The 25,320-nt window shown below is 40.3% G+C and overlaps 1 protein-coding gene and 1 long non-coding RNA gene across 6 annotated transcripts in view; one reads left to right on the top strand and one right to left on the bottom strand.

The window, feature by feature from the left end:
- Nucleotides 1–356: 356 nt before the first annotated feature.
- LOC145445354 (uncharacterized) lies at nt 357–2,533 on the bottom strand. Its single transcript, XR_013916972.1, has 2 exons — nt 2,407–2,533; nt 357–2,342 (listed from the first exon to the last, which is right to left on the bottom strand). It is a non-coding gene; the product is annotated as an uncharacterized LOC145445354 (long non-coding RNA).
- Nucleotides 2,534–2,544: 11 nt separating this feature from the next.
- The window catches only part of LOC145445353 (uncharacterized), a 41,152-nt gene continuing 18,376 nt past the window's right edge, over nt 2,545–25,320 (top strand). For all 5 annotated transcript variants that reach the window (XR_013916970.1, XR_013916971.1, XM_080323549.1 and 2 more), the window contains exons 1-21: nt 2,545–2,836; nt 2,892–2,966; nt 3,160–3,843; nt 4,534–4,594; nt 5,210–5,665; nt 6,906–7,004; nt 8,187–8,361; nt 8,826–9,101; nt 10,665–10,764; nt 11,854–12,919; nt 13,966–14,149; nt 15,934–16,063; nt 16,982–17,194; nt 17,655–17,699; nt 17,755–17,910; nt 17,974–18,062; nt 18,354–18,481; nt 19,420–19,582; nt 20,494–20,604; nt 21,086–21,227; nt 23,702–23,852. Coding sequence is in view for 3 of the 5 variants with exons in the window: in XM_080323549.1 (XP_080179675.1) it covers nt 2,788–2,836; nt 2,892–2,966; nt 3,160–3,843; nt 4,534–4,594; nt 5,210–5,665; nt 6,906–7,004; nt 8,187–8,361; nt 8,826–9,101; nt 10,665–10,764; nt 11,854–12,919; nt 13,966–14,149; nt 15,934–16,063; nt 16,982–17,194; nt 17,655–17,699; nt 17,755–17,910; nt 17,974–18,062; nt 18,354–18,481; nt 19,420–19,582; nt 20,494–20,604; nt 21,086–21,227; nt 23,702–23,852 (4,553 nt within the window). In the remaining 2 variants the exon portion in view is untranslated. The remainder of the gene's footprint in view (nt 2,837–2,891; nt 2,967–3,159; nt 3,844–4,533; nt 4,595–5,209; nt 5,666–6,905; nt 7,005–8,186; nt 8,362–8,825; nt 9,102–10,664; nt 10,765–11,853; nt 12,920–13,965; nt 14,150–15,933; nt 16,064–16,981; nt 17,195–17,654; nt 17,700–17,754; nt 17,911–17,973; nt 18,063–18,353; nt 18,482–19,419; nt 19,583–20,493; nt 20,605–21,085; nt 21,228–23,701; nt 23,853–25,320) is intronic.

Raw genomic sequence — 25,320 nt, 5'->3', positions numbered from 1 at the left:
TGAGGAAATGCAGTGTAAGCGGCGATATCCACTTACTTTTTATCTGTGAAATTTTAGCATTTATAAGGGAGAAAATTTTTCATCTAACACTTTGCTTGAAGCCAGCTTGACACTTTGAAAAAATTTATATTTACAGATACATGAACAGACGATTGTATTATGCATTAGTTTGCAGCTGAAGGAATGCTTAAGAACACCTGATTATTACTATGGTATGTGTTCAGTTTCCCTTGGAAGCAATGATGCTCTAAAGAACGAATGGATTAGAGACATCAAGAGAGAAAATTGGAAGCCCTCAAATATTAAAGGATCTGCTCCAAAGTCCAAAGAATGGAAAGAGCTGTGAAACAATGGAATGAGCAAGAAAGAGCCGCGGAATAGAGACTAACACCGAAAGGAACTGTGACATCGAGCAGACGAGCACTAGGCCAAGGTGGATGCCAGTTTGAGAAACTGCAACTGGTCGTTCGGCATGCTCCTATCTGTGTGTGTCTTGTTCAGATGAAAATATAATCTGACGATTTTTGATTTATTTTCACCAGCGGCCTGACTTTTCCGTGCTTAGTAGCAATTTGGTCGAAAAGCTGTCACAGACCCAATGAAATCGTCTCGAGACCCTCACTTAAATAGGGGGTGGAATTTCTACGGAAATCATTAATGTATAATTATTAGGGCGTGTTTTGACATGTCAAAATTGTAGCGTTAGGTCAAAATTTGTCAAAATTTTTTCGACGTCTGCATTTCGTTTGTATCGTCGATTTTGCACTGTCGGTGTACTTATCATTTGATATTTTACAGCTTGTAGCCTATTTTATAGGCCTAGCGTTGTAAACGTCTAATTGTCTGCTCATTGTGAATCGTAAACGGTCAAATAAAACAAATAGGTAGACATGGTGTTATGGTCAACGTACCGCAATATCCTAACTGAAGAAAGACTTCTTGGACATTGCATCATTCTTACATTAAGAAGCGCACGATGAAAAATTGTGATGTAGACAACATTGTCAGAATAAAGCAACACTGTGAGTCACCAGCAGTGTACGCACAACTTGAGTGTTGTCAGCCAACAACTGCTGCTGTTAAACGTCTTTGGCAAGCTTCTTAGTAAGGACATGCACTTTCTACCCAAGAATGTAGGGAAGTATCTCTCGTTGTACTACAACATCTTTTAATTATTTCTACCATAATACATATTGTAACCACTGGAATTCTTCATAGGGCCAGATTTCGTTAAAATATTGTTTTTTTTCATGTAAAAAGTTGCCTGTTTCTAAGCCAAAAACGGTTTTTTCAGGCCAAACTGCGTCGTTAGGACAGTCAGTTCCAGCCGGAAATGAAGATTGAGTGGTACAATTTTAACATTATGTGGGAAAACACCTAATTTGCATACGTTAGGTCAAAATTTGGTCAAGTTTCAATTTGGTCAGCCCTATTAATTATACATACATACATCTAGCCAAAAATCGCCAAAAGAAAATACTATTGTACAGAACTAGTTCCATATATTTTAACAGTTCTACCATAAAAATCTTAAAACCTCGTATACCCAGTGTGTCTTCCGATACAACCCTAAAGCCAGATTTCACCCAAAAGATTTCAATGTTGACAATCGGCAACTATATCAACTCCACCAGGAATTATTTCAGTAGCATCAATGTCAACATGTTTCTTTCTTGGCTAGTTCTGTTTTACATGCAAGTGTTCAGCATTCCTGACACTCAAGCAATTACATGAATTAGTTTTGTTGTTCTGTTTCTGATATTTTGGTTTTACAGTGTACCGTATTCAATGACAAGCCTATTTGGTCATCTCAATCGGCAAGAAACTAATTATCCTTCTTTATTTCGGTGTCACAAAAGACTGGCATATTTCCGGCAACGTTGAAAACTATTTATGAATTGCCCAGTTGAACCATACTCTTTCTATACTATGTGGATCGCTAAAATAAAAATACCGTACATCACAATGATCTCGTTGATATATTTCTGGTGCATAGAACTGTATAGTCATAGTGCAATTACAGTTTAATAACCATGGCAAAATCATGGACAGGGCAGAAGCAGTTTAGGTTTCGATAACTTCTTTGAGACATCGAGAGCAAACTTGATGTGTTCCTGCACTCGCAAGCAAACATCACCGAAGTCGATTAACATCACTGCTACTCAAGACTGCTTCACGTTGAGTTTGATGTAGTCAGAAGCTAATCGTTGAAATATTCACGTCGGAATGTCGTCGCAATGCAGTATCCCTTGAAGTTACACACGAGTCTTCGCCGTTTTAGATCCATCTATGGATACAGAAGTCGCAAATGCAATCCATGGCGTCATTCCAGGCTGACATACCTATTAGAAAGGGTAAACTATAGTTCATTAATATGGTCTGTGTTAGTTTTGTGATAAAACATACTTATTCCAGACGAAAACCCCTCGAAAAGCGTAATTACTGCAATTACTGCTCCAACTCCGAGTCTCCGAATTCTAGTCCTGATTCCGTGTTTTAGTGTCTCTACTTTACGAGTCGAATTTCGATAAATTACGCTGTTTTCCAAAATCGCGAGCAATCTCATCGCTTTCGCAAAAGGTGGTATTGTAGAAATTGTGCCATAGGTTGTAATATAAACGACATGGTATTATATTCTTCGTAGCGTAGCATATCTCGCATAGTTGACCAATATATTGATCTGGTACTAGTGAGGATACGGCAATTGCGAAGGCGGATAACTTCACTTTAGTCAACAACATTCAGAGCAAATTTAATCTGTGACCACTATACGGTAAAACGGTAACCATGAATGACGATGATGATTCTTCGGAAGGTATCGTTGCCTCAAGTGATGGTATGTTGATCAATATATTCAGCTTGTTTTATATGATGATTGGAAATGTTAACAGATGAGGCGGATCCTCTATCAAAAGCTGTTGAACATCACATATTTCACCGAGAAGAAGCTAGACCTCCATACAATGGTTTGTATCAGAATGTGTACACTATAACTACACTGCACTATTCTGAAACTATCAAGATCAATTCAATTACAATTAAAATTGCATAATAAATAATATTGTGATTATTGGGTCAGTACACTTTGATGTTGCTAGTGCCGTTACAATGCAACTGAATTGAGCAAACTAATTTATATCTGTTTCGTCATTTTTTAAGATGAATTCCGCACGAAGCCAATGGCAGAAACTAATCGTGGGGGTCCTTATGATAAATGGAGCAGACATTGTTTACAAGACCCGCAACGCGCTAACTTTTATCAGCAACCCAACCAATTTCGTCATGACTTCGACAATCCACCATCTGCACGACCTTATCGGGATGAATGGTGGAGACCGCCCTCGCCTCCATTTTTGCGCGACAAGCCATACTTTCACCACATTCCAGAGAATCCGCCCCATCGAACACCTGGACGGTATTTGACTGAACGCCTGGTCGATACTGATTATAGACTTAACCGACCGTATAAACGTCGTCCTGACATTGATCGTAGGACAGACGACGATAACCAACGTGGCTTTCACCCTCGATTCCCAGAAAATCTTGTAATACCTTTCATCAACGAAAATCATAGAAGATACTCGCAGAATGAGACTTGCAGACCATATCAATTCCCCCCTGACAAAGGTTACGTATCCGACCACCTAAAAGAATCCAGAGTGCGGGCTCCAGTCAATGAGCACAAACCCCACGTTTCGGCCAAAAAGAGGCAAGGAAAGGCACCCAAGAAGCCAGTTTCGTTCAAAATCAAAGCGACTAAATCTGAAGAAAAACAGTATCACCCGCTTCACCGCTTGTTATCGTCAGCTAGTCCGGATAATAGTCTCTCGCCTGGAAGATGGAGTATCCTTTTCATTCGCTGATTTCAGACCTAATATAATTGGTATTTTCAGATTTTGGCCATTCAAACACAAGTATTAGCGTTATTGATACCTACGACATGGATTTGTCATGTTTTTGTGCGACACATCCTGTTCAATTGCTGGTAATGATTGGATAGTGACCCACTACTTTCATATGTCTAAATCCAGCTGACTTTTCTGACATTAGTTCAAAGCAAGCTGTGTCTCGCACGCCAGTAATCGGTGTATTTCCCAATGGTAAGCAGTAAATCGAATTCAGGTGTACGAGTTCGAACCATAACAGTCTTCAAATGAGAATCCATATTTAATATAAATATATATATATTTCACTGGTTGATGGGTGCTTCCAAATTTTTCGCCCACCCAAATAAATGTAATTCAACACCAATGTGGAGTCATAGTTACTAAAATTCAACAAAGCTTTGATGTTAGGGATTTTTATTATGTGTTCTTTATGACACTTAAAGTAAGAGGTATAGTGTTGTCAACACTCGATCAATTAAACTTCAGGTTTTCATTTATATTTTCATATATATATTTGAATATATTTTTAAAATATAATTTTGAAGTTATTTACCCCCAAAAGTCTGTTTGATCAACTTTTTGTCCCTGGATCTCAGTGAAATCGTGTCTTTGTCTTTTGTGTGTTTGCCTGAACTACCTTTCTTAGTCCATGACAAGTACTCGGAGGAAGGGGCCGAACCAGAAAAATCTTCGAAAAACGGCTCAAGGTAATTGCATCGTTTTTTAGTTGGTGTAAAAATCCTTGGGGCATATGCGTCTAACACTTGATGGTACTTATTTACAGCACCTGACCAACATTCTAAAAGTTATGTCGGAAAAACATGATTCTCACAGGGCGTCATGTCATATCTGTAGGTGGTTGCCAGTCGATATGGCATTCGGTGAATTCGATGTTTGACGGCCCCTAACCTCCCCCTACCATAACCATTAACTAGCCTATACCCTAACACCAACCTAATCCTTACCCGAATGTACATTAATACATGCATACCAAGTGCCGAATTTGACATGTTGAATTCATCAAGTGCCGTACAGGCGTATACCATAATTCACTCTCGATCAGTCCTGATACTTGGAAAATACGGCCAGAAACTGTTAAGACTGAGGAAAATTAGTATATTATGAATGCGAGCCATTCTATACCACTCGAGCAGAGTTGAAAAAAGTGGGTTGAACTAAAAGCTGAACATAATGACTTGGACTCGGTCTCGAGTCAGTGAAAGTGACTCGGAACCTGGCGACTCGGTTACAACCCTGCCTGTCTGTGATATTTTATCATTGATTTTCACGTCCTGACTAACACTATTCCTATCTCAAACTAGTGTTGAGAAGAACAAAATTGAAGTCCCAAGCACAGCGCCTTCAGAAGATAAAAACGAATCGGCCGGCAGCATTGTGCAGCAATCAACTGGATCTCCTGAAGGTCTAATTCACGCCGCCAAGGCGGAAGAGGACGTTATTTACGAAGAGCAGGAGGTTATAGTTGAAGACGAAACAGAGATTGTGGAGCTGCAAAATATAAATTCGTCGGACGACGATGAGGAACTGTTAGGGCTTCGACTGCGAGCACTGTCGTCTGCTCTTACACACAAAGAAAGCAAGCAGAAGAGCGATGTGAAAAAGAGATCGGGGTCCAGGAAGAAAAGGGTGAAAAATCTGATAAACCGGGTTTCCGAGACGACTTCCAAATCCGCAAAAAAGAAACCGGTTACTGCTAAGAAAAGAGATGCGTTACCCGATGAACGCGCCACCAAAGCGAAGAGGCACGCGTCTGAAAGGTAAACTGTTGCCGTATTCTTTTCAAGAGGCACCGCGCTCATAATATGATGCTGTCCCAATTTTAAATATAATAGTGTGAAACATATTTACTAGGTTTGGGCACAATGATACGAGAGGAATAGTGAGACATGATTTTTTCCAGTATTGAAATTATACGGCTCTTGCCACTAAGAGTTGAATTTATCAATGAGAATTATAGTTACGAAATAATTTTACGCGCCATCGTAGAGCCAATTGGAATTTGTGAATTTAGTATGAAATTTTTTTTCAAATTTTACTGTCAACCCCATTGAATTGTTACGCTGTCTACAAAAACGATGCAAAACAAATTTGACGCAATTCCAACCTGTAGAAGCAAAGTTATTGCAGTTGCAAGTTTTGGATTCGCGAAAATAGCATTGACGGTGGAAAATCCCAGAATTATGAATAAAAACTCAAATAACTTCGCTTCTACGGCTTGGAATTGCGTCGAATTTGTTTTGCATCATTTTTGTAGACAGCTTAACAATTTCATGCGGTTGACAGTGAAATAATGAAAGGAATTGAGCCAAATTTGGTGTGCAGCGTTTTTTTCTAAATGCAACCCAAGAGTTTGATCAGCATTACTGCAAACGTTAGCATAAATGGCATATCTCTCGCAAAGCGGTATGGTCCAAAAGTACCAAATTTCACAAAGTGTTAAGCAGAGATGATGCGTGACCTGAAACCACAAGGATAAGCTAGAGCGTAAAGTATCACTTATGAAAATCTTCTACCTGCAGTTTGAATACGGTGGCTTTCTCAGGTGAATGGTTGTTGCCAAAAACTTTTTCGCTTCGTTGTCTTTAATATGACGCCACATCATATTTAGAGCGCAGTGCCCCTTAAACGGTAGAGCACGCATTTGTATTAAGTATGAGTTGGAACAGGTCAGGTATGGAGTGCGAGGGTTCGTGCAACAGTGGTAGTAGCACATTTTTTCTCGACTGCAAAAAATGCCAATGTGAGCTATATATGACTTCTTTGATGACTAGAAAATTGCGTCCTGGTAACTTGGTCATGACATAGCTGTGATCCTGTAGTAATGCTCTACCAAAAATTGACACAACTATAGACACTATATTAATCTTATGTAACCTTGTGTCACTGTGTTGCATTTTACTTCTCTATAGGATATTTAGAAGTAAGACTGTCTTGTTCACTCTCCAGTGTAAAAAGAACATAGCCTAGACGTTTTAGTTACCTGTGCCTGCTTTACAGGACGGCTCGATCAAAGCCTGACCCAACGCAGTTGACCTTGCTCGGCGAGATGGTGAAAAACTACCGCCCGGCCAAATCGAAAATCTTGGAAAAAATCAAGTAAATATCTTTGAGGTGTCTGCATGCTTTGTTTGTCTGGCCCGATGTGAATTGTATCATGGCGTTGGATATATTTGTGGGATCTAATTTGGATTGCGCAGCATTTGGAAGTATATTTTGTGGACTACCGTACTGTCTGGGTATTGATACGTAATTGAGCCAAGCAATCTGATGCTTCTGATCATTATTGTTCACCAAACTGTTATGTGATTATGTAGTGAAAGTCCCAAGTAAAACATTTATTCCATTGGGACTTGGCCACTAGGCTACTTGCTGTGCAAGCTTTTTGTGCAAGCTTTCTGTGCAAGCTACTTGCATGGTAGGAATAACTGAACAAGGCTTTCTGTTTTCATCCATGGTGTTGGTCCCTTCAACTATATCCACTCCTGTGTTTTTCTATCAACATACCTTTCCCTTTGGGATATGAGTCAAGTCTGCTTATAATCTGGGAATGGTATATATCTGGTTGATATAACTTTGCACAGCTGTTTTTACCTGATGCTGTGTTAAAATAAGATAATAATCCTTCCCAGTCATGGCATATAAAGAGGAGTATCTTATGCCCATGAGATCATTGAAATTCTGGTTTGTTACCAACATTTCAAGGTCTGTTTTTTGCGAAAATTTGGAGGCATGCTGTACTTACATTGCATGAAGTGTCTGACTGTTTTTAAATAAGCAGCCATTGCTTCTTCGTGAAAGCTTTATCCTGTTTCTTGCAAATTTATCGCAAATTTAATGGCAGTCTATTGGTTTCTGGTGACACATAGTCGCTGCTTGAATAGCTAGAATTAATGTTAACTGTAACCACACAGCAGATGTTATTATGACTAAATATCAAGTTATGGTACGTACATAGCCTGTAAAGTTGTTAGGAAGTTGGCCAATGATTTGATCATTCAACTCATTTCCTTTGTCAATGAAAGCTGAAAGCAGGCACAACCTGCGTGTCAGTGATTTTGAGTGCAAGTGAGCTTGCGGGTGGATTCGGCAGACATGAGAGGATTTGCTTCGACTTCTTTGCACTGTGGACAGCATAGGCTATTGAACATGAAGTTACAGAATTTATTGTAGAACAACTTTCTGGCTAATAACTACCCTCCTGTACACCTTATACAGTGCCTTAGAAGTTGAAGCAATTGATTCTTGTACTGTGAAATTCAACTTAAAACTGCTTTTCAGAAACAAGCCGCATCACGATAAAAAGTCTAAAAAGACTGTTCAGTCCGATGATATGAAACTTCACGAATCTGCTTCCGCGGAAAAATCTCCAGTAAGTACAAAAGGGAAAGAATTTGAGAAGGACGAATCGCATTCGAAAGAGGAACAAGAAGAAAATGCAAAAGAAACGAGTCTGGTAGGTACAGCCCGGGGATACCTCATGTACTTTGGAATTATAGAATAACTGGGTGCTCTGGAGTTCTTAAAATCAATTTGCTAAAGTGCCACTTGATCCACGTGAACTCTGCTCCTTGTTATAGATGTGTTTTGTAGGCCTTTTAAGCAGCAGTAATATCATTGTTATCTTTTTTATAAGTGTTTTCAAATCTTGTTCCAGATAGGATATGATCATTATGAAAATCTTGTATTGATTTCAAATCCCGATAATACACGAGTTCATGTATAACAAATTGTAGAGAGGTTCAATTAAAATCTCAATAGTTTCGAAGGTCAAGATTTTCATTTGAAGTTGCAAAATCCTGCTTCGGCGCAGAATAGAAAACTGACCCATCGATAAAAATTGCAGACATTCATCACCATCCGAACGTTGCAAAACATGCAATCTTTATCATGCTGTGCTTTTTTTTTTTATTTCTGTAGGAGGATAATTACGAAGAGATGGAAATGGAGCTTGATGGGGCAGACAGCGATACTGGTCTCCTGCCTCCTGGAATCGAACAAATCGAAACCTCGCCGGCCCGAACCCATCCGAACGCAATTCGCCAGCCCGCCGAAGAAAGCAGTAAATTGCCCACTGAAAACGCGACGCCTAGTCAAGAATCAATATGGTCCATGCTGGAACACAGTGTCAAACAAAATCTGGTTGATTCCGAAGGAATTGTACAGCCGCCAGTCATTGCGAAAATCCATAATCCGGTTAGACATAATTCACTTCTTCACATGTATATTTATAGTAAGGCTTTTTGCAAAATGAAGTTTCTCGCCCCTGTCCCCTGTGGCATACTTATTTTGTCTTTGTCACATCGGTGTGACCCCAAAACCCCCGAGATACGCCACTGCCTGTGTCTTTGCAGATATTAGTACAGATATTAGTAGTTTCTGCTCCCATTAGCCATTCTGAATTTGCGAGTTATAATCTTTATTAATGACAAATGCCGGATTTCATGACACTCGGGCTGCTAGTTTGACTGAGACTTTGGGAAGCATTTTGCACCTTCCTCTAAACAGGTCCCTACCCAGATGGAAAAACGTTAGGTATACATGTGGAACCGATACAGTCTGTTCAAGTTGGTAAGTCAGTAGGGATATGCTGTGCAGTAGGGCTGTGTTCGGCTGTCATTAGAGATGATGCACACCAAATTTGGCTCAGTTTCAACCACTAGAAGCAAAGTTATTGCAGTAGAAAAATTTGAGTTTAAATAAAATAGTATTTACGGTGACGAAGCCTTTAATTATTTATTATAAAATCATGGAATTGGAAATTTTTCTACTGCAATAACTTCACTTCTAGTTGTTGGAATTGAGCCAAATTTGGGGTGCATCATCTCTACTGACAGCCTAACAATTTTATGGGGTTGACAGAAAAATTTTGAAAAATTTTATTTCTTCACTTTTAATGATGAATTCAAAACTTTCTACTGCAAGAAAATCGCTCCTACTGGTTGGAATTGAGCCAAATTTGTTGTACAGCGTCGTTTCAACCAACCAAACAATTTTATCACAAAGCCAGTGAAATCTGAAAATAAAGTTCTTTCTTGAACAGCCTTACTGGGCAGCCAAGTTTTGTGGACATCTCAAATAAAATGATTCCCAAACCTTTGAAATTATAATCTCAGTGAGACTGTTAAGATTTTTAGTTGTCAACATGATATAGCAGTCAAATTTTTTCTTACAAAATATGACATATAGTCTGTGCTATTAGTTTGTGTTCCACGCTGGGTAATGCAAATGAAACACCCGAAGGTTGACATCAACAAAATTTCTCTATGAATCACATTGGGGAGAGTGGAACTTCTTTACAAGACATGACAGATCCTAGTCTCTCATGGAACTAAGAGTTAGTTTTTAAAAACTGCGATAGCGCAAGTTAAAAGGGCCAGTAGTTTGATCGTAATGAAATTCCCTGTCGAACCTGGGTTCTGGTCAGTATAAAGTAGCACTTTTACGCATTTCAAAAAAATGGCTAGAGTCATTACAACCCTGGTATATTCATATTGAAACGAACCCAACAATTTTCGGGTGACACTCGTTGGGATTCATCATCGGCAACTAGTAGAGAATTCGTAAGCCGAAAATATCCAGGTTTATTTTAATATGAATATAATAATCAATTTTATATTGTCTTCTAAAATATAACCATCAGAAAAGTAGTGGGAGTAGTTATTACCTACTCTGATTACTTCGAATTACCTCTGGAATTAATGTATTGGCGCTGTATTATTAACAACTGTTTGGGTATAATGACGATTCTTTATTCAGGAACAGCGACGAATGTCGTTTGAAGAGTTCGACGACGATGACGCCATCTTGAAACTGCGACAGTCCTTGTTGAAGCAGCTGGACCACGCGACCCAGAAAGGTGACTGCGGTGTTGAGTTTTTTCCGTTTCTCTCTGTCGAATGATGCTTAGGGCTGGGGCACAATGATTGGAGTAATTGAATCTGAATCGGGTATTAATTTTGATGGTTCGTGAGATATGATTTTTTCGAGAACTGAAATTACATGCTCCTTGTTACTATGAGTTAATTTATCAACAAAAATCGTAGTTTCGATGCTGCTTTTCACTGTGGAAGCCTCGATACCTCGCTTGCTCGTATTTCAAAATAACAACATGTAGCACAAAGTTATGCCCGCAGCATCGTAGAAAGTGGTAGGAAGTAGGTATGGTCCATAAAACATCAAATTAGCTTTAACGACATGTGTAACTGGGATTGTTTTTCTATGTGATCGCTAAAATGTACACGCTTGAACTTTCCGTGACACGGAACAATAATTAATCTTCATTAATTTATTCTCTGAAAGGTTTTTGACAGACTTTCATCATTAACGAACGTTAGTGATAAAGTGAATCAAATTCAAAATGTTGGTTATTTTCTGTCCGTGTGATGTAATAATAACAAAAAAATATAGTAGACAGGCGAAGTATGTTATTAATGATACATGACAAATGTTAACGTTACCTTTATATCATCCATACTGTTATGATGTCATAACGAATGAGACTCTAAGCCAGTGGTTCCCAGCCTTTTTAGACTTTTTAGACACAAATTTTACCCCCCCCCCCCATATTTACGGATCCGAAGAAAAGGAGGTATTAACGGGGAATTTATTAACCAAACTCTGGTTGCTGGTGAATTGACTAAAAAAGGTCATTTTTACGAGACGGTGCTCGGAAAACCTGTTTTCGCGACTACTTTCCGCTGGGTCGACCATTTTTTAGTCAACTTTCGCGTCACAGGCAGAACGAGCCGTCTTCACGTGCATCTTTTAGATGTGTTCATTAAATATATCTCACTGGGCGGTCTAACTGGATGCCCCAGTCGCCCTCTTGTTTCTCGAAATTTCCCGCGGGGGGACCGCTGCTCCAAGCCAAATACTAGATTTGGAATGCAATCACTCTGGCGCCTGATAGTGCCCAACCCTACTAATGTTAACCTGCCCTGCTCAGATAACGCCGTCGTCGAACCGGCGCGTGTCGGAGAATCTGCCGCTTTGCCTTCGCAATTTCCGTACAAGCCGCCAGAATTGACGATCGTACCGCCCAAATTATCGACGATTTCCGCTTCCGAGTTGTTAAAATCGACTTCCGTCGTCAAAGAAGGAATCGCGAAAGTGCCGTCTCCTACCACTACATCTCCAATGTCGAAGAAAAGAAAGTCCGATAACACTGCACTTACTTTTGACGATAAACCCATCGCGGTTGGTCCCATTTCTGCAAACATCGACACCCCTACCATGTTCGCGCCTTTAACCGCGTCTACCCCGGCCAATAACCATGAATCTCCAGCTCTTCGCAAACGAAATCATAGGAAAATCGAAAAGCAACAGACACCAACCGTGACAAAGTCAGAAATTAGTACGTCGACGACAATCGTTTCCACTTTGCCTGAAAATTGTGCTAGTCCGCCGGTAGCTTCTAAAACCGTAGTGAAAACCGCTACCACTATCATTAGATCGAACGCGGCATCTCAAAAGAGATCGAGTGCCTTCGTTTGGGCGTCTGATTCTGCAAAAAGCGACACTGTCGCTAGGATAGGTGGTTCTGCCGAAATGTTGCCTTTGGCGTTACCCAAACACGACCCAGTCGTTGTTTGTATCGGGTCTTCAGATGAGGATGAGTCATCGTTGGCTGCGTCTAAATCCGAGATTTCCCAGTCTGTGGATGCGGAAAACGACACGGTGTCGGAACTGTTAAAACAAGTGCGAATGCAGACTTCTGTGAAGCAATACGTGAACACGGGTAATAATGTATCGGAGAGTATAGATGTGTCTCCTAAAACAGCCGCGGTGAGCGGTAAACCGCCTCAACAACCAATCGTGGGGTCAAATGCTACTGGATCGCGCGATCCGCATCTTATCGCGAGAACTCGATTTCTCAAATACCGTTCGTTGATCAAGAAAGACGAGAGAAAAATGGCGCAGGTGAAGAGCGAGCGGCACGCCAAGAGTCTGGAATTGAAGGCCGTCGACGATGAGCTGAAACAGATAGCGGCTAGAATCGCGGCCGTGAAAAGGTGCGTGTTCTCTTAACTTGGTTCTCTCCAGCCAGTGGATGGCTGTGGTGCATTTCTAAATGTTACAGTTTTCTGTTGAAGAGCTTCTTGGAGGTACAGAACTTCAATATACAGTTGAATAGTATATTCATATTGAAATGAGCCCGAATATTTTCGGCTGACACTCGTCAGGGGTAATCATCAGCAACTAGTAGAGAATTGGAAAGAACATTGTATATCAACAATCGTATCGCAAAATATGACGTATCTGTTGAATAAAAAACTGGTAACATTGTGAAGGGCTTTGCGACCCATTTGAAATATCTCCTCAACCCGCCACCAGCTGGAAAGAACTGTCCCACAATGTCTACCCTCATTGCTGCCAAAATTGATATCATCCTAAAACCGGGATGTGTGCACTAGGTTTGTTAAAAAATACCTTTTTATTTCCGATTTTTGCTGCTGTTAGATAAAATTGTTAGGTTGGCTACAAAACGTTGCACACCAAATTTGGATCAATTTCCACGAGTAGAAGTGAAGTTGTTGGAGTTTGAATTTTTTAAATTTATTATGAAAAAATATAAATTCTTTTCAAATTTCAGTGGCTAACCCATGAAATTGTGAAGCTGTCTACAAAAATAATGAAAAACAAAGTTGACTCAATTGTAGCTCGTAGAAGTGAAGTTATCCGAGTTCTTCACTATAAATTCTTCTCACCCACAACTTTGCTTCTACCAGTTGGAATCGAACCAAATTTTGTGTTTATCGATTTATTAGATTACTTGATGGGGTTCCTTTTTTTTAATGTTTAGAGTAAATTCGAGATTTTCCAACTATGGTAGGTAGTTTTACTTGTTCTGGGTCGGAATTGAGTCAAATTTGATGTGCAACGTTTTTTCGCTAATAGCCGCCAAAATCGTGAAAAAAAGTTTTTTAGAACGACCGTACTACTGGCTGTAATAAAAACGAGTGTGCTTTTTACATTTTTGCGCTCCATCTGAGGTGGTAAGACTCGCCTATTCAATTTGGCTGTCGCCTTATCCCGTGCTTCTTTCTCGAAATATCAGCAAAAAGATGCAGTGTCAAGAGATTGTAAAACGACTTCACTTGCAAGAACTCCAGATCAGAATGCGACTGAAGAAAAGGAACGCAGAGAAAAACGCGCTGGAAGCCAAACTAAAGCAGCAAAAGCGGGCGAATAAAAATGCAACGGCCATCGCGGCACGGAAACTTGTCAATGTACCCAAGGAAGTAAGTGTTTCCGACAAAGTCGACGAAGTCTTTGACTGCTGGTGTTGTCCATATACCAACTTATAAGCATGTAGATAGTGACTTGAGCTAAAGGAATTTCTGGGGATTGTAATTTGTAATATAGAATCATCATATTTCATTTTTTCTATGTATGCAGAATGTTGTGATGTATCAATTTTTTATAATTGGTGACGTGGTGATCTCACTCGGACTCATTTTACTACATCACACTGGTTTATGGTAATTGCCTACCGTAATTTTCCAAGTATAGTGCGCCCCCATGTATAATACGCACCCCTAAAATAGCATGCAAATTCTGGGAAAAAGTCTGTACCCATGTATAGTAGGCATCCAGCATTTCAGTACATGAATAGTTCCGATTTAGTATACCATGTCATTCTGTTTTGCTATGTCGCTGTTGAACAATCATGACACAACAATCGCTAATCATTATACAATTAAAGGGATTGTCTTTAAAGGATAGTAGATAGCAGCCAAAGCCTCCGAGGCCGGCGGCACGATAGTTCAGGCTAGCGACACGACATCTTCAGAACGAGATCTATTACAGATGCGATTGCCAATCATTATACAATTAACGGCATTGTCTCTAAACGATAGTAGATAGCAGCCAAAGCCTGCGAGGTCGGCGGCGAGATAGTTTAGGCCAACGAACCGACACCTTGCGCACGACGCCTATTACAGATGCGAATGCTCAGGCTAACGGTTATGTCGTGCGCACCAGGTCTTTTGTAGATGCGACTGATTACGCAATCGATTATATCTTGCGCACATGGCCTCTTGTATATGTATAATTGTATATGCGATTGTTCGGGCCTGTCGTTGACGCGATGAATTAACGAGAATTGCGGCGTGCGAGTACCTATTAGTTAGTGACCTGATTTCGCTCGCGATCAAACGGCAAACCAACTCAGCACCAACTGAACACGACTCTCGTTAATTGGCAAAGCGCTTTTCGTTAATTGGCTGAGCGTTACACTTTATAATACGAATTACTGTGCGCGATGACTGAAAGTGATGCGCGATTGGAAACAAACATGAAGAAAGGCGTTATTTCAAGTTTATTATCGAGGGAGATTTTTTTCATGGCTTGTTGTTCCCATGTATAATACGCACCCGCCTATTTTAGGGCAAAAAATCGTGAAAATTTTGCGCATTATACATGGAAAATTACGGTAATTGGCAATCCACTGATTCGTTGTTTTCATACCAGCACTGTATTTCTTTGTGTCAAATCTTTGAAGAGCTTCTTGGAGGTACAGAACTCCAATATCCAATTGAATTGTGTATTCATATTGAAATGAACCCAAATATTTTCGGCTGACACTCGTCAGGGGTAATCGTCAACAACTAGTAGAGAAATGGAAAGAACGTTGTGATACGATTGTTGATATGTCGTGTGATGGTACTGGTAAATCTTGTTTGTAGTGCCAGCACTCGTAAGCTGGTCGCTTAGTGACTCCTATTTACTAGAAATATGCTTTCGACCAATAACCCCATGGCTTGAAATTGGGCATTCATGCTGATTACCAGTTTTAATGAAATAATATCCTGGTTTAACTTAGTTTTCAACATCCACGCCTACTTACCTGGGCTTGGGACCGCTTCTCCCCATTATCGGCTGACAGATTCGAAGGCAGCTAACGGGAATCGAACCCGGAACCTCTGGTTTCCAATACCAGAAGTGTAACCATTGGGCCACGATGGGTGGCTGCCCGTTCGTGTTGCTGAGAATATTTGCCAAATTATGGGTACGCTTTCTTCAGAACGTTGCCACTGTCACTGCTGGCAAGCCGTCCCCAGTCAAGATCACAAAATTAAACGAGGAGAAACAGCGATTATTGGCCATGCAGGAGAAGCTAGCCGAGAAAATCAGCCTCATGAAGAAGTTGGAAGGTAAATATATTGTGCTAGGCGGCCCGTAATGCCTCGGCTGTGTTCAAACTGTTGGATTTTCAAAATGCGCAGCTAGAACCAGAACTACTCGATTTTCAGAACTCGCTATTAGCGCTTGAACTAATGACCTTCAAAAATCCGCAACTAACGAACCAAAGCACAAGTAGGCCTAACTAATAACCAGAGGTGGTCAGTAACGAAGTACTTCTACTTTTTGAAGTACTTGAAGTAGATTTTGCCTAATAATACTACTTTTTAAGCAGTTATGATTTTAGACTACTTCTACTTCTACTTGACAGTTTTCAGTTTTGTAGGCAGAAATAGGCGTAGAATACTTACTTACATGTGAACCACCAATCCTACTTCTACTTGAGTAGAAATTTTGGCGGTACTTCTACTTCTACTTGAGTAGCGACGATGACTACTTTGACCACCTCTGCTAATAACTGATCATACAAATTACTGAATTTCAAATGAGCTAAGAAAATATTGAAGATTGTCATTTCAAAAGGTCGGGGTTTTGAGTTTGAAATAGAAGGGGTTCCGACCTCCAAATCCCGCGCCTTGATTACAACACTTAGTAGTGATGACTCTGAGCTAGCAACGACTGCAAGAGCATCACACAATGGGACACCGGTATCATGATGCATGCCAAATGACGACACATGTTTTCTAATTGTTCTATAACTGAATTATTCTTAAGATCCACGATTAGAACTAGAACCACTCACTTCAAAATCCGCAACGAGAAATAGAACTAGAACCATACCATTTTTCACAACGCAACAAGAACTAAAACCACTCACTTTTAAGAATTATCTTCAAGAACTAGAACCAGAACTGCTAAAAAAAATAGTAGTTGTCTATTAACTAAGCAGATTGGTAGTTTGTACAAGCCTGACTATGTTGTATTTTCAGCGAATCCGGGCAGCATTGTTCGTAAAAGGGCGTCGTTATCGAATGAAGTGGAATCACATTTAGCAAAATATCGTAAGACCCGCCACGCCCATAAGCCTTCCACGCAGGATTTATCGTTGAATAAGATTGAGTTGCCGGGGTCGAAGCCCCAGTCTCCCGCAAGCCAGCAATTGCCGCCTACGGCTGCCAAAGAAGATTCTGGAAAAATTGAAGGTCACTTATGCAGCATTTACTCTCGTTGAATGATATTGCTGGATTTTTAATTACACGTGTTTATAGTTTAATTGCCTTGGTCTTGTGTTGTGTGTTCTGTAGCGCTCGCGAAGTGCACTTACAAATCGATATTAAGTAACTGTAATTCGGGACTCTCACATAAGTTTCAATGTGTTATTACTGTATGTGCTTGTTTGTGTTTCAAACCCACGACATCATGTTGCAAGTTTCAATCGACATTAGTTTCTTGAGCATTGCTATATTCATAGATTTTGTGCATGTGTGTCGGCAGAATAAAATGCTATAATTTTGTGTAAATTAATAATTTTATGCTCTCAGTTTTGGCAATTTATATTTCGTTTACCGTAGATGCTGCGATTCTGGGTGAATTGAATAGTACCATTGCCTGTCAATTATCGCTATGAACTCACTCTAATATGTAGGCCTACTGTATTTTTAGACGAACCCAAAGTCGAAAAGAAGGAAGATGATAAGGCCGACACAAGTTAGTACCTGAGCCTGAATTTGCATGCGTTCCTTAGTCACGATGCCTTTTACAGATAAAGAAAGTATTTCGATCAGCGAAGTCAGTCTAGCGCTGAGAAAGCGTGTTAAAGACTCCATTGTTGGGTACAAACCGTTTGATCTGTACAATCCTATTTTGTCGTACGATCATCAGCTGTATGCGTCAAAGTATTGGGAACCGAATGTAACAGGTGAGACGCTGATTTTCGTGGTATATATCGTATTCCAATCGGAAATTTTTCTACTCTGTTCAGACGTCTCGCAGAAATGGAAATGGGATGGCACCGAACTGCCTTCTGTCTCGAAAAAGCGTGACACTCAAATAAGAAAGCCAATTGATATGGTACAGTAAAACTCTTGGCATTATTTTGTTGTGTGTAGTTTTGTTTATCTATTGAATTCAACGCTTTCAAATAGTAATTTTGACAAGCATCAAACTTAGACTGCTTGCAAACATAGACTGCAGTTGCAATTTCCCATGAATTTGACCAAAGGATGGCAAGCCATAGCGCAGTGGTCGGCAACCTATGTTTTGCGGACCAATTGTATATGATATGACCAAATAATTTGGTCAGTTTACAGTACGTAAGTTGTAGTATTTGTCTTTTATATAGTTTTATTTTACAATTTCCAGGCTTACGAAAGTCCACTTCGAACGTTTCGATCTTACCGACTCAATCCGTTTTTCCGGGTCAAAGAGAAATTGCCTATCAAGTCGAGTACCTACAGCCACAAAATCGAAACGAGAAAGATGCTATGCAAGTATGGTGTTTTCCGTGTTCCTGTTATCAGTGACGTGATGCTCGTTTGAAGGGATGAAATACTTAGTTGCGGTTAAGCCAGTGTTTCAATCACTGCGGCGTTTAATTCCTCGTCAAGCTCGTGTTGCCAAACCTGTATTTTACGATTCACATTTTTTTTGTCATTGGGAATCATGACTTTCTTTGCATGGTCTGAATTCTCAGCATAGCTTTTTTTAAGAAGTAAGCTTGCTCAGACGATTACCATGTATTTCACCTATATGCGGGCCTCGGACCTTCATGGTTATAAGGGTCTTCGATTCTGGCATATATCTCACCCTGAAGTCATCAAACTAGACCAGCGTTCCCTAAGCTTTTATATAGTGAGCACCTCTTAAATCTTAGACTGTGGTTTTATGGACGCCCTGACCGCGAAATTTGGGAATTTCATGATTATAAAATCATATTTTGCACCCAGTTTTAATCATGGCAGTGGTTACTTAAAAAGCTACCGTACTAGGTGACTGAAAAGGTCATCACTTGTAACCGGCGGTGAGTGCTAAAAATCAGACAAAATACGGATTTGGGTCATAAAAAGGACATACTTTATGAGATCAATATGATCTTATAGTTGTAATTTCAACATTAGCCTTTCATGGACCCCAGATTAAGAACCCCTGAACTAGACAGTTTTAATTGACTAACATTGATCTAATTGGAAATGGTGTTTTTGACTCCTAGAAGAATTGGCATGGTAAATCTAGTACCTAACCGATTTCATTCTCGGTCGTGCGTTAGGTTGAGTATTCCGATGTTAGTGTAATGGAAAAACACCTAAGAGCCTGTATATATGCCTTTTCAATCAATGGCATACGAAAAAACTCTTTTGGATATGAGTGCTCCCGTTTTTTGGATGTGATTGTCGAAGTTACGAAAATGTTTTTTCTCTTCCGTTTCCAGGTATGATTTGAGCGGCAAATGTCAAGATCCAGATTGCCGTGCGCAACACGCAGATCAATATCAGATGACTTCTGACGAACTGGTTTTGGATTTGCTGTTATACTGCCCGTCTCTGTTGGGAGAAAAGATCAATTCCGACACCAATATCGAGTCGCTGATCACGGTCAGTGTGATTTTGTCGCATTTTTTCATGGTTTTTGTTCGTTTTCAATCCCAAGTATTGTACTTAGTAGGACTGTAATTTAACTGGTGTCAATTAGCGCTGTGCAAAATCAAGTAGCCTACTCAAGGTTGTAATGACTTGAGTCACAAATATTTAGTGACTTGACTCTACTTGAGGCATTTTTCAAATGCTTAAATGACTACTTTAAACAAGTCGTATGACTCGAGCATAGGACGGCCAAGACAGACATTTCGTTGCAACTTCGAAGAATAGTAAAGTGACCACATTATTGATATTACGTCTATCGGTCCTGTTTCTTGGATAACAGGGCCTGAAACTGTTGAAACCGAGAAAAATTACGATATTATGAATGCGAGCCATTCTATATTAGATATGATGAGAGATCGGAGCAGTGGGTTGAACCGGATTGAACTGAAAACTGAACTGTGAACACAATGACCCCCGCAACCGACCCCCTACTAGGTGACTTGAATTCGGACTTGACTCGGTGGTGAATTGAAAATGACTCGGCATGACTTGAGTCAAAACTATAAAAGCGAGATTGAATTGTGACTTGGAACCTTCAAATCTGTGTTGGCTGTTACTGTATAATTATCACAGTAATGTCCTGAATTATATGGAAAATTTACGATTCAAATGTTCGCTTAAATTCGAATTTTGTGATGGTAAATGGGGTATGTTCTTCCCGTGTGCAGGATCATGTGACTGGCTTTTCGTGTAATAGGAACGATGACAATTCTCGTACAGTGTTCATTGGTTACTGCGAAAAACAAATCGTTATACTCTCTCGTTGGCACCGATACTATCATTACTAAGAATAAGCCCATTGTGACAACGTAGTTACAAATATTTTTCTTGCAACACTACAATCTATCGAATACTTCTTACAGATGTCGCAGATGTCATGTTCGAAATTGCTGGGATCTACACATAAAAATATGACGATTGATGATAAATGCGTACTCATCGCCAGCAAGATCAATTCCAAATTAGGAAATAAGGTGAGACAGCGGTATTGAATTGTGTGCCTTAGAACAGGTGAATATATATGGCAGGGTTGTAATTTGTAATTGATTCACCGCGCACGACTTGAACCAAGTAATATGACACGAGACGGCCTAGACCGACATTTCATTGTAATTTCGAAGGATATTAAAGTAACCACCCTATTGGGATTTCGGCTATTGATACTGGTACTTGAAAATGGGACCAGAAACTGCTAAAAGTGAGGGAAATCAGCATATTATAAATGCGGACCATTGGATATCACCAAACGATTATGAAAAGTGGGTTTGACAAGACTTTAACAGGAAACTGAGCAGTCAAAATGACTTGGACTCGAGTCAGAATACCATGACCCTAACTCGACCCTCTGCCCGATGACTTGGACTCGAACTTGACTCGGTTGCATAAGCCATGTATTCAGAATCTAGCATATAGTGAGCCGATACTATCGTTATTCCAATATTCCATTTCTTTCAGCCTCCCTTCACAACCATTTGTAAGCTGCGGCCGGTGCGATTAAAGCAGCGTAAAGGCTCTTTTGTCTCACCCGTTTCAGTGCAGATAGACGATATCAAAACTGGCAAGAAATCGCTCCAGGAGGACGCTTCTCACCATCCTGGTAATTCAACCGCACTAATCCCCGAATGGTTATTTTGTGTTTCACAAGTGGTCGCCGATGCTACTTTAGTTGTGCATATATAAAGCTACGAAATTTTACGTCATTGCAAGCAAAAGCATTGAAGTAGAAGCCAATGCTCCCTTAAAGCACTAATAGATGTATGAGGTGACAGGCTTGTGTGTCAATAGCTGGGCTAGCCAGCGTACCGCAATGATTTGAGTAGGAAGAGTATGATTGAGTCCCCAAAACTACACGCCGTTCGCAAGGACTATGTTATCAACAGAATGTATTGTTTCGACATTCAATGTTTTTTACAACTGTAGCCAATAGTCTGTGACAGCAATGTATTTTGGTTGGTTGTGATGTCTGCCAATAGCTGGTATCTCCGACCTTATGTCCAACGCTTTGGGCGTGTTGCCACACGTTGCCACGGCAATATACATCTATCCAACATACGTTTTATTTTTACTAAAATATGGATATCAGCACTGAAAATACTTGAAAAAAATGGTTGCAGGTGGGATGGCAGTAGGTAGGCTGACCATGGGTCCACTCCACTGATCACTGGTTGGGCTCTACAAGCCAATGGAGCACTTCTATTTTCCTAAGGTCCGCAAGTAGGCTTTCATGTTCTAATTACTGTTGGTTTTGCTCTGCATCTGTCAAAGTCAATTCACTGGTTCAATTTAGTCGAGTCTGACGTAGCTTTTGATAGCCGCTGTCAGAGAATGGAATTTTGAAATTGCACCCAATTCTAGCATAAAAAGCTATTCGGTGTATGAGTGATGTAAATCCAACCTAGGGCGATTTTTTTTACCTAAAAACGAAGGTTTTGACCTAAAAAAATCAAAATTTTGACTTTACCTGAAAAAACTCAATTTTGACCTCACATATGTAAATTAGGTGTTTCCCCGCAATATCTAAGAATTGTACTATACTAATCTTCAATCATGGTTGAAACTGTCATTAGAAAGTCATTAGAAAGGCCTGAGCAAACTTTTTTGACCTAGAAACTGACAAATTTTTACATGAAAAACTTTATATTAACTAAATCCGGATCTATGAAGAATTCCAGTAGTTACATCACGCATTATGAAAGAACTAATTAAAATTTTTTGTAGTAAGATGAAAGATACTTTTCTACATTCTCGGGTAGAGAGTGTCTGTCCTTACTAAGTAGCTTGCCAAGAATGGACAAAGAACGTTTAACAGTAGCAATTGTAGGCTGGCAACACTGAAGTTGTGTGTACAGTAGGCCTACACGGCTGTTGACTAGGGCTGTTCAAAAATAACCTTTTTTCCTGAATCTTGCTGATTACTTGATTAAATTGTTAGGTTGCTTTAAAAAACGACGCACACCAAATTTGAATTCATTCCAACCAATATTCGCGGATTTCGTAGAGTTTGAAAATTTTGAATTTGCCTAAAAATGCAAAACAATTTTTTTTTCAAATTTTCCTTCCAACCTTATGAAATTGTTGTGCTGTCTTCAAAAACGATGGAAAACAGATTTGACTCAATTCCAAGCTGCAGAAGTGGAGTTATTCAAGTTTTTTGATGATAATTCTGGGATGACCCACCAATCAAGGATAATCCCAGAATTATCAAAGAAAAACTGAATTAACTCCACTTCTACGGCTTCGAATTGAGTCAAATCTGTTTTGCATCGTTTTTGAAGACAGCGCAACAATTTCATGGGGTTGGCAGAAAAATTTGAAAAACATTTTTTTTTTGCATTTTTAGGCAAATTCAAAATTTTTAAACTCTACGAAATCCGCGAATATTGGTTGAAATGAATTCAAATTTGGTGTGCGTCGTTTTTTAAGGCAACCTAACGATTTAATCAAGTAATCAGCAAGATTCAGGAAAAAGGGTTATTTTTGAACAGCCCTACTGTTGACGCACCGTGTTGCTTCATTCTGACAATTTTGTCTGAATCACAATTTTTCACAATGCGCTTGATATAAAAAGCAATGCCCGTTGCTCGCGCACACTCGCTTCAGTTAGGGTATTGCGGTACATTGAGCATAACACCATGCCAACCTATTTGTGTCACATTTGACCCGTTGGTTCAGAAGGAGCAGACAATGGGCCGCCTACAACGTTAGGCCGATAAATTGGGCTACAAGCTGTAAAATATCAATGATAAGTTCACCCACAGTGCAAGCATCTGTGATACAATCGAAATGTTGGTTGCAAAAAAACTTTGACTTTGTGAACAATTTTGACATTTTTTGACCTAATGCTACAATTTGGACAAATTTTTTTTTTATGTCAAAAAAAAATCCCCCTAACTGATAGCTATCACAAGCCATTGGCAAATAGAAGTTTCAGGCGGATTACTCAAATGCCTTGAATCCCTTACGATTTTGGCTTCTACAGGAGGTAATTTTTAGCGTTGCATTGGGACCATAGTGCCCAGTTTCACCGGTAAATGCGATGTTTGTCTGGAATCGGATTAATTTTGTTCTCAGACAGTGCTGTCGAGCAGGAAGAGAGATACTTTGCCGGGGGCAAAGAGCCAGACTCGGAGAGACTGGAATCCGCCGTCAAGAAGGAACCGCAGAACACCAAGCTATGGATACAGCTCACCGATTCCAAATTGAAGGCCAACAGTCCCGACAGGTACCGCGGCCTTACTCGATCTCGCATGAAAGGGGGACCTCTTTTTCTGTCTGTTTCCAGACATACCTTGGGTTACTTACTATTAGCTCGGGTCAGGTTAAGTTTAGGCTATGTTAGCTTGGTTTGGGTAAGGGTTAAGGTTAAATTAGGCTTGGGTGTGCTAATTTGGTTTATAGTTGGCCCTGTTTAGGATTAGCAAGAACGGCCTTACAATTGAAACACATTAGTTAGCGAAAACCGCAACCCTTATACCAGTGGTTCTTAACCTTGCTGGCGATTTTGAAGGGGGGCGGAAACGCTCAGGGGGCGATATGGGGGGCGCTGGGCTCAGGGGGGCGGTATGGGGGGCGCTGGAGAAAAATGGCTTCGCAGTAGATGATGTGGTGATAGGACATATCCTTAATGAGGATTCAGGACAAATTAACACCGAAAACTTCGTTATATAACCTTCAAAGTACATATAGATTTAATTGTACATGGGCGCCTAAATGACTGGCACCGAATGTTCCTGTCTTGGCAATCTGAACCCCAGAACACGAATTCCACCTGGCAGGGTAAAATTATATGCCAGTGAAGAAATACCAATTTGAAATCGTGTGTGTCTCTTAGTTTAGTACTATTGAGCGACAGGGATATTCCTGATGAGCGATATCCCTGTTGGGCGATTCTATATTTTTTGATATTGCAGACAGGAGGTCACGAAATAACATCATGCAACGAAGTCATATTAACGGGTTCGCCCGCCCGAATATGTTTAATTATTAGTTACGGGCCCTACAGTTTCCAAGACACCTCACAATGTTCGCTTCAAGTTTTGATGAGTCTGCGGCACACTCAACAACTCACTGCGCTGACCCTTGGACAACAGTGCGTAACGACTAACAAAAGGTCATAACTTCGGATTTGTTGTGAGCAACGTAGATTTTCTGTGCGCAGAGACGGTGTCAGCACTGCGCACGTGCGCAGCTTTGAGGGAACATTGCATCTCACTCAGCTCTACCGGTAAATCTGTTTACGTGAGCAGAGAGAGGATAAAAATTGATCCCAATATACATGCAAATCCCGATCATATTGACCAATTTCAATCATTAATTAATGAAATTTTCCGCGCCTCGCGCGTCTAGGCGAGAGTAGCTGCTTCAGTAAATGGACACCCAATGTAGATACCTAGTATCAGCAAATAGCGGACAGCCGATAGGGGTCTGGGGGTGAAGTCCCCCGGAAGTTTGGTTTATCCTCCGAGGGGGGCCCAGGACCAACGGTATTTGTTTGGGGGGGCTGACGAAGTGCTGTTACGGCCCTGGTAACGAATAATTTTACCTACGGGCACTCCCGAATATGTTTTATTATTACTTACGGGCCCTTTATTTTCCTGTACAACAGCTCACTCAGCGCTACTGGTAAATCTGATTACGTGGGCTGAGAGGATAAAAAGTTTATAGCGACTTATATATGTGATTACCACCTA

This window comes from Botryllus schlosseri, chromosome 8 (assembly GCF_051294905.1).
Source record: "Botryllus schlosseri isolate E-star chromosome 8, Bs_hap1, whole genome shotgun sequence".
In the NCBI taxonomy this organism is placed as follows: Eukaryota; Metazoa; Chordata; class Ascidiacea; order Stolidobranchia; family Styelidae; genus Botryllus; species Botryllus schlosseri.
This window is presented reverse-complemented; position numbering and strand designations above follow the sequence as displayed.